The 9,282-nt window shown below is 46.7% G+C and overlaps 1 protein-coding gene across 1 annotated transcript in view; it reads right to left on the bottom strand.

Annotated features, from left to right (window-relative positions):
* Positions 1–7,055: 7,055 nt before the first annotated feature.
* The window catches only part of SETX (senataxin), a 23,249-nt gene continuing 21,022 nt past the window's right edge, over positions 7,056–9,282 (bottom strand). Inside the window, exons 24-25 of the mRNA XM_031057243.1 lie at positions 7,852–7,939; positions 7,056–7,380 (exon numbers count right to left, since the gene is read on the bottom strand). Of these exons, the coding sequence (XP_030913103.1) occupies positions 7,114–7,380; positions 7,852–7,939 (355 nt within the window). The 3' untranslated portion in view covers positions 7,056–7,113. The remainder of the gene's footprint in view (positions 7,381–7,851; positions 7,940–9,282) is intronic.

Genomic DNA, 9,282 nt, shown 5'->3' with positions numbered 1-9,282 from the left:
TGGTGTCCTTGCTCTTCTCTGAGAGCTCCTCTGTCAAACTCTGCTTTGTTCCAGCACCTTCTCTCTGTGGCTCTGTCCCTGCAGCCCATCCTGCCCAGGGATGCCAGGAGCAGCCTGGGTTTCAGAAGTGCATGAGTCCAGAGCATCTCCCAGGCCTAACTCTGGATAGGAGCACTCAGCCAGTGCCACCAAATCCCAGCCACCTCCATGGAAAGGGGACAGCAAGTCTGGCTTTGGAAAAGGAGAGAAAACCCTGAGTGAAGGTGCAGGATGGATATTGTCACTTCAAAGAGCAACACACATTCTGAGCAGGATTTAACATCACAGAGGCAGAGCACAGGGCTTAGTTAATCCACTATAAAGTGAAAGAGGGTTCAACTCACCCTGATTTGATCCTTGCGGCAGAGGGCTGGCCCCAGCCTTGCCTCCCTGGCTTCAGCACAGTTGGTTGCTCTCTGTTGGACACTCACTCTTTTCTTTGTGCTTTCTGACTGCAGCAGACCTTAAATACGTTACAGTTCTTACAAGTAATAGCAAAGACTGTAACAAGATCAAGATCTCTAATGGCACTTCTGGAGGGCGAAGCAACATTCTCCTTTGCCTGCACGACTGTTTTTCTCTAGAATATTAGATTAAGCAACAGAAAATTTACTACTTCATAAAGCCAGCCAAACTCTGCGCCCAGCAGATTCCCTGCAAACACACACTTTTATTGCAGGAACGTGCCAAGCAGCAGCACCAAATTCCTGTAGAAAATAACCTCAGAAGGGCACAGCAAAGCTCAGACCAGTCCAGGAATGAAGGCTGCTGAAAACTACACTCGACCTTTCTAGGTTTGGGGCTTTTTTCTTGGTTGGTTGGGTATTGGCTGTTTGGCTTTGGGGTTTTAGAGTCACACGTGCTGTAGAACTTGGAATCACATAATGCAAGGCAGAAGAGAAAATCTCTCCCACAAAACTCACACTCAGTGTTCAAGAAAACAATTTAAAGCTTCTGAGCTCTTCAGCACTGAAGACCCATTAGCTGCAGCATCTGTTAGCAGGGTGTCTGCACAAAGAGAACAGAGCATCATTGAAACAACACACAGAAACCATCACTGCAAGTGCCCACAGATCCCAAAGTTCATCTCTAAGGCAGAAGCTTTATACATCAGTTACTGCTTCCAAATGGGACAAGTTGTCCAATGAGCTTGATACTTGTGGAAAGGTTACCCAAAAGGTACTTCTCCTTCTGAGAAAAGCCACTTATGCTCTTTCAAGAGGTTCCATGTGCATCATGTCACCAGCATTTGATTGGGTTGAAAAAGTTTTTAAATTACACTTCTGTCTGCAAAGAGTGACCTCTCCAAATAGCACAAGTAGAGTGTTTGATTTTTCTCGTTTACTTCAGATTCTACTCTGATTTTAACTATTCAGAGTTCTGACAAATCTAAACAACCAAAAGCCCCAAGGCAACAAAAACCTTCCTGATGCACATTTGCTCACTTGCCAGGTAAAATGTTAAAGCTACAGTTCCTGGGAGCTGGAGTCAGGAGGGGGGAAGAATTCCATTGGCAGTTCCCAGGTATGTTATTTGTTTTTTTAAAGATGAGGCAGCAGACATCTCATCTGCAAGTGATTCGTGAGGAGCCCTGCAGAGGCTGGAGAGCGAGAGAACCAACACTTTTTAATGGGAATAAAATGGTCTCACTGCCCTGCTCTGCTCTGCAATTTGCTTTCATGAGAAGCCTCAAATGTAAATAAAACAAAGTCTAAAGGAAGAGCTGAATGTTCTTGCTCAGAAATAAGAGCAGAGCTGGGTTTTGAAGAGCTTTATGTCCACATCTTCTCAGCCCTTCTGGCTGGGAGCTGGAGAGTTTGGCCATGATCACACAGAAAATGGCTAAAAATCACATCCTGATTTGAGATGCAGAGAAGCTTCAGACCCTCCTGAAGGCTCCTTTGGCTTTTTGATTCTCAAGGTGTTGTAACAACTTTCATTGCAGGGTGAAACGTGTGAGGAAAGCCTAAACCCACCCATTTTCACCACGTAACTGCCAGCAACAATACCAGGCTCCAAAAGCTCCATCCTGACCCCACTCTGTGTCACTGCAGGGGTTAAAATAGAGGGGAAACTGATGGGGCTTTTCTGTAGCAAAGGGAGTTCTTGCTTAATGCCACAGTGAAATCAGGGGCAACGTTGCACAGCTGCACCAGGCTATAAAATCAGGTTTTCTGTGTTTTCCCAATACCAGATGTAATGTGCTCTCAGACCACCTTCATTTCTATCATGATTTTCCTGGGAGTTGGTGGCAAATTAGCCAAGGGCTGAGCAGCAGACAGGTACATATGGCCAGGAGGTCTCATGCCAGTGATATTCAATGTACAAGGCTGCTTAGCTTACATTTATTTGCACTAAAGAATAAGGCACTGGGCTCCTTTCCAAGCAGCTTAAAAAGACAAGAAAGGAGACCTGTTGTGGCAAGAGACTGTATTATATCATTAACATTATAAATTCCATTTACAATCCAGCAGTCATTTCATCCATCATTTATTCATGCACAATGGAGAGAGCATCTTGCACTTTTAGGACCATGGTTCTGCTCATCCATGGGGCTGCTGTGAATGAACAGCCCAGCTCCAGTTTTGGCTGCTCTGCTCTATGCCTTCTCACCACACTTCAGAGACTGCCAAAAAGCAAAATCCAGCTCTGGAATTACTGGAGTTCCACTGTTATTTTTCAGGTGTTGTCTGGGAATGCTGTTTAGCCCCAGTTGATGCAGTCACAAGTTCTGTGTTGCTCTGGAAGCACAGGCTGCTCTGTGCTCTCCCCCATGAGTGTAGCAGGGTGGGGACTATTCCCATTCCATGGATTAGCAGGAGGAGAAGGAGAAGTGCCATGCCAGCCTGCACCCCTGGCTCCCAGCTCCTGTGGCACCACTCATTAGACCCAGCTGCTAATTAGGAGACAGCACTGTAAGGACTCATGGTCCCACCAGCACTGGGAGCGAGAGGAGAGACGGGCAGGAGGGAGAGGCTGATGTCCCTCATGTCCCCACAGCAGCCTGGCACAATCCAGTGGCACCTCCAGCTCTCAGCACCCCTTGTCCCACCCAGCAAGGAGCCAACACCTGCCTCCTGCACTTCCCAGAGCAGATAATAAACTGATAACTAAACAGATAGAACTGCTGGTTTCCCTCTGGTGCCCCACAGAGAGCCCAGAGCAGCACAGCACAGGGCACAGTGACCCAGAGCTAAGGAACACAGACTAGACAAGCACTTGCCATGCTCTCACATCACCATGATTGGGAGTAACAACATGGAAAACAACTACAGCAAACCTTAAAGGAAAAAGGAATAACCAGTTATACCCCACCTTTGCTGCAAAGCCTGTTTTGTGTACAAAGAATAAAAAACAACTCCACACTATGAAACCCCTGAACAAAACATAGTCCAGCTCTTACAAGAGACCTCTTACAAGGGACTGCACTGAGAATTCAACTCCAGGGTTGGAAGCAGCATGGAAGCCTCTCCATAAAAAACCTGGATACTGCTTCTTCCAGAGGGTTTTGGCACAACCTCCAATAAAGTGTTTTACGTAAAGTTGAGTACATTTCTTTACTAACTTTTCCAACTTTAACACTCAGTAACCACTGAAAAGCCTCCTCCAAGGGCCAGCAGCTCTGAGGAGTTATAAATGACTACAGCAAGTCTCTACTCACAGCTTACACACTGAGTACCCATCACTACTCAGCACTTTGTACCACACAGAGAATTTATGAGAATTGTACCTGATCTGTTTGTTCCTCACTGCAGATCTGAGTCAGTGAGAAGTGTGCTTTGGATTGCATCTTGCTGTTTTCCAGGTATAAACAGGAGGAGAAGCTAAAGCTACAAACCTACTCTGAGTGGTTTGTGAAGAGGGAGAAGTGTTTAAGTGCAATAACCCAAGCATGTTTTTATTGACAAATACAGGACTAATGATACAGACTGACATGGCAGCAATAACCTACTGCTGAAGACTGACAACTTAAGTCAGATAAATCTAATATTAAACCAGCAAAAAGGTCTGGCCACTGAACACACCTCAAAGATGATTTATGGAAAAACACAGGCATTATAGAGTACAACAAAAATGAAATGTTGAAACAAAATTCCTTCCAGCATGTGGCAAGTACTGCCCTCAGAACATGTTCTGAAATGCAGGCTAAGGAAGGAAGAAAACTAGAAGAAAAGTTTCACAGCAATATTCTAGTGACCAAATTGCTTTTAATAACCAGAAAAGCATTTCCTTGTTCATTTTGTTGCCAGCTTCACTTTATTTACATCAAGACAGTCCAAATGGCTTCCACAGCCATGGGGTTTGCAGAGCAGCAGCCTCTTAATGTGCTAAGTACAAACAGCAGGCAGGGCAGCACAGCCCTGCCAACAAGAGCCAAGGGGCTTGGAAGATGACAGTTTTTAAATATTCCTATTAACATAAAGGGGAATAACACACAGGGTATGGAGTGTGTGATGGGGAGTGACTGAAATGCTCAGTTTGTTAAGGTCAGTCACTCAGCAGCCTCACAGGAGTCACAGCAGCTGGAGAAGAGCACACAGGGCTGCCAGGAGGAGTCAGGGGTCACTGAAGGATTCAGAATGCAACATAACAAATAACTAAAGCTGAACAATGCACAGATGCTGATCTCACCTCACAGGGATCTCCCAGATTCTCCCCATTACACTGAAACACTCAGTCCTGCACAAGGAGCTGGACAGGCCCAGGCAGCAATAAAAGCCTCCCCACACACCTCCAAGGCAGCTCCTACCAGTAAAGCATGTTTGTTCTGGGTGTGGATGCATTAGGGATGAGATTTCCTGGCAATTACAGCCTGAACCAGCACCTGGTGCTGGGCAGAGTAAGGCACTGATGTCTCCCTGAGCTGGGCCCTGCCTGGCAGGAGGCTCAAAGGACAAAGCTGGAATTATCCCTGCAATAACAAAAATTGAAAATGCTGCCTAAAAACTGTGGCTCACTTGCTCCAGCAAGGCTACTGCCACACTGCTGTGACAAGGGACAGCAGGACACTCCTGCTCAGGCTGTCCCTGAACACACCTGGAGATGGCACAACCTGGCCCACCCCATGCACCCACCCTGCAGCTCCTCGAGCCCTGAGCCCTGCACCCTCAGGTTATCTCCACACAAAACTCAGTGCATGTGAAATGCTGCTCTTCACCTCCTGAGACACACACAAGCTCCAGAAAACAGACACTGATACTTCACAGCGACCCAAAGGAATTCTTAGCAGAAATAATTCCAGTTTTATTGTGAAATGTTATGATGTGAGGAAGGTTTTCTTAAAAATAATTTGGTTTTTTGCCATCTCTTTTACTGGCTGCATGTTCTTCACCAGCATAGTGGAAAGAATCCAGCAGTAACACCTAGAAAGATCTACCTGCCCTTTTCATCCCTGTGATCTCCAAAATCTCCATACAGAAACTCAAGTGATATTAGCAATAACTGTTAATAGATCTTGGACCAAGATTCCACAGTGCTGTTGATTCCTCCCTACAGGGACACAGTGGGACCAAACAGACCTCACAGGTTTTAATTTGCAGATTGTGTTGTCCCTGCAACAAGAGAGGGATTCCAACTGATAGAGCAGCAGCAAGAGCAAAACTCAAGGCACGTTTGTATAAACAGAAACTCTTTTTTTCCTATAAAAACAGGCAATAAAATATACAAAATAAGTAGAATTCTCTCTGTTCAACCAATGTACATCTGCCTTGCTCTTCCCTGAGGCAGCAGTGGAGCACTAGCAAGAACCACTGGTACCACATTTGCAACATTCAGTTTTGCTATGAAATAAATCAGACATATTAGTGCAAAGGGAAAAGAAGTCTGTCTTTTGGATTTTGGGGTTGGGTTGTTGGGTTTTGTTTTTGCTTTAGTCTGGTTCTTCATAAAAAAATTACATCTCTAAGACATTAGCATTTACACAAAAAACCAAGAGGCTATATATTTGCCAAATATCTTAAAATAATTCTGTATACTGTACAAATATACACTGTTAAACATTTACAACCTCAGCTTCCTAGATGACTAAGCCCACTGCTCCTCCAAGCAATGCAGCTACCCAACTTCTCTTTTCAAAACCTCAAAGGTACCATCTGTCAGGTATTGAATCCCTTCACAGTTAGGGACAGGATGGGAAAGAGATCCTCTGATAGTAGTGGTATCAACAGATGGGAGTTCCAGCTGTGCTAAATAATTTAAAATACAGTCCTTGCTAGACAGAAATCTGGGAATAGATTTTCAGTAATGAGCCGATAGTGAAGTCAGTGAAAGAACTTTCTTCTCTTGGCAGAGCTTGATTCCGTGTTCTCTGGTGATTCCTGGGATGGTCTCCTTGACAAACCATGAGAGTCTTTGTTCCACTCACTGCCACTGCTCTGATCGCCCTCCCTGGGGGCTCTGGAACCGCTTTTGGACACGGCTGCTCTCCGGTCACCCTCGTGCTGGGCTGAGGGAGGGGCTGGGGGCAGCACACTGCCCTGTCCTGCTGTCTGCTGGGCCTTCCTGGCATTTTCTGTTCTGCAAACCTGATCCCTGGCAGCTGAGGACACATGCAGGCCTTGCTGTGCTGCTGATCCTGGTGTGCTCGGGGCTGACCGAGGGCTGTTCAAGGGCTGCTCCTTCCCTTTGGCTTCAGCTCGACTGGCCAGGCTGGCCAGCCTGGGGTCCCGGGGCTTCTCTGGAACGGCACCAAGTGCTGCAGCCCCTGAGGGTGCAGGGGCACTGCTGCTCCTCTTGGAATCTGCAGATGGGGTCCCTGAGGGTACAGAGGCACTGCTGCTCTTCCTGGAATCTGCAGATGGGGTCCCCAAGGGTGCAGGGGCACTGCTCCTCCTGGAGTCTGCAGCTGGAGCCCCCAAGGGTGCAGGGGCACTGCTCCTCCTGGAGTCTGCAGCTGGAGCCCCCAAGGGTGCAGGGGCACTGCTCCTCCTGGAGTCTGCAGCTGGAGCCCCCAAGGAGCCCCACGGGTGCAGGGGCACTGCTCCTCCTGGAGTCTGCGGCTGCAGCCCCCAAGGCTGCAGGGGCACTGCCCCTGTTGGAATCTGCAGCTGCAGTCCCTGCAGGCTGTTTGGGCCCTCAGCTTCCCTGGGGCACAGCATGGCCAGGGCCAGCAGCAAGTTCCCGTGGGCTGTTCCCAGAATTTCCAGGCTCGCTCCTCTTGCCACTGGAAGAAGCAGCCTGCACCACAGGAGGTGTCATTGTCCCTCCTTTGGATGGGGGCTGTGCTGGTGGCCTGAGCTTCAAAATCCTGAGAGCTTCTTTCTTGTAATTTTTTTCTGTTGCCCTAATAATGGCACCTCTTTTCTGAGCATCCTGAATCAAGTGATTCCAGTTTTCATCTCCCTTTAAAAAGAAACAAAAAAACCCTGTTACCAGCAAGAAATCAACACAAATGGACAGAGGTGTCAGAGGATGTATAACCTCTTTAATCAAGGTACCTGACACAACTGTCATGGAAACCAATGCTATGTTCCTTCTGGAATGGAAGAATCTTATGTTTCAGGTGCAAAACAGCAACAGACACTCTGGCTGCTGTAACACAGGGAAGGCACTTTGAGCCATCAGAACTTCCAAAAATGACAAATTTCTCAATTTCTCAATTTCCAGGGGTTCCCCTCGGAGGCGCGGGGCTTTAGCGCCCCCTAGTGGCGAACTAACACAACCCCCTCCCGCCCTCGGGAAAGCACAAAACCCAGAGACCCTGCAGGACACAAAATTCACTTTCTTGCACAGACTGGAGTAGTCTGAGGGTGCTGCTCGGTCCCCCAGCCCAGGGGTGGCTCACAGAGCCCTCTCCATCCCCACTGCACCTACCATGAGCGTCTGCAGCCGGCCCAGGATGAAGAGGCTGAACCGGGCTCGGGTGATGGTGACATTCAGGCGCTGGAGGCTCGCCAGAAACCTGAGTGACAAGACAAAAACTAAGCTCCTCAACTGCTTGTTCCACAAGAAGGTTTAAAGGGTTAGGAGAAAAAGGACATAAAATGAAATGTCAATGAAATTAACAGCAGCAGTTCCTGCCCAGACCCCGAGGCAGCAGCCCTGCCTTACGTGAAAGGCTGAGCATAAATTGTGTTTTCTTTCTTTCACCACTGAGTCCTTGCAGGGAATTCCAGTTCTTTCCAGCTCTTGTCAGTGCTGCTTCCTTTCTTAGAGCAAATCCCCTCTTAATGCCAGCCCCTGCTCCTTAAACGTTCCTCAAAGTACTGAGGACATCAACCTCACTTCACCTATCAAGACTTTAAGCTTCTTTTTGACTCGAACTGAAATAGATTAATAATATTTGGCAGTATTAATGGGAAAACACCCTACTGAAATACTGAACACTGCACATGAATATTTTATTTTAAAGGTGACCTGCACTGGAAGCACATCAAGGCAGACTTTTGCTTTGTCATGCTTCAAGAGGGGAGAGTATATCCTTGCAGAAATCTAGTTTTGCACTAGGAAAATTGCCTAGCTTGGTTTTCAGGGATCACAATCCAAGTTACTGAAATCTAAACAAATGCTAAGTGTATTCTTAAAAGTTGATTTCTGTTAGCATTCATTTATCAGGACTCAAGAAAAGGTTTGTGAGACTAATACCAACTATTTCTTCTCTAATGAAAAAGCTTCCACACAGCTTATTCTTTACTAACAAAATCCACAATTCAAAAGTCCAACCTAATTTAACCAGGTTCACTATCAATGCCTGACTCTGTAGTCACTGAGACCTCATCTGCAGCAAATTCACAACCCTGCAGTGAAGACTGCAAAAACCATAGAGTCACCTCAGAAAATTTGGACAGAGCAGGAAATAGGAGAAGCAGAAGCTGACAGCAGAGTGGATCCAGCAGCACAGATAGAGTTCTCTAGGTCTTGAGAAATGAAAAAGGGGAGACCTTGAAAGTCTACTAAATATTCCTGACAGCTTTTACAACTGAAAGACAAGAAGGTTATTTTTCCCAGGAAGGAGGGGGAAAAAATCCATTGTCATCCCTTGGAGTTTTCTTCTCCCAGTTACTTTCAGAGTAAATTTAATGCTGGACTAGCAAACCTGGAGAACAAAATCCTTCATCAGGCTACAAGATCATAGGTAAGGGTGTGGCAAATATCCCATCACACCTTGCCAAGGGCACCTGACCCTGAAACAGATATGTCCAAGCCAACAGCATGTACAGCTGCTAAGGCACTGCACTGGCACAGCTTGAATATACAAACCTTTATATATTAATGTATGAACACAGTAAGCTGGAAAGTTCCTGC

The sequence above is a fragment of the Geospiza fortis genome, unplaced genomic scaffold (assembly GCF_000277835.1).
Source record: "Geospiza fortis unplaced genomic scaffold, GeoFor_1.0 scaffold27, whole genome shotgun sequence".
NCBI lineage: Eukaryota > Metazoa > Chordata > Aves > Passeriformes > Thraupidae > Geospiza > Geospiza fortis.
Note: the sequence above shows the minus strand (reverse complement) of the source record. Positions and strands in the feature narration are given on the sequence as shown.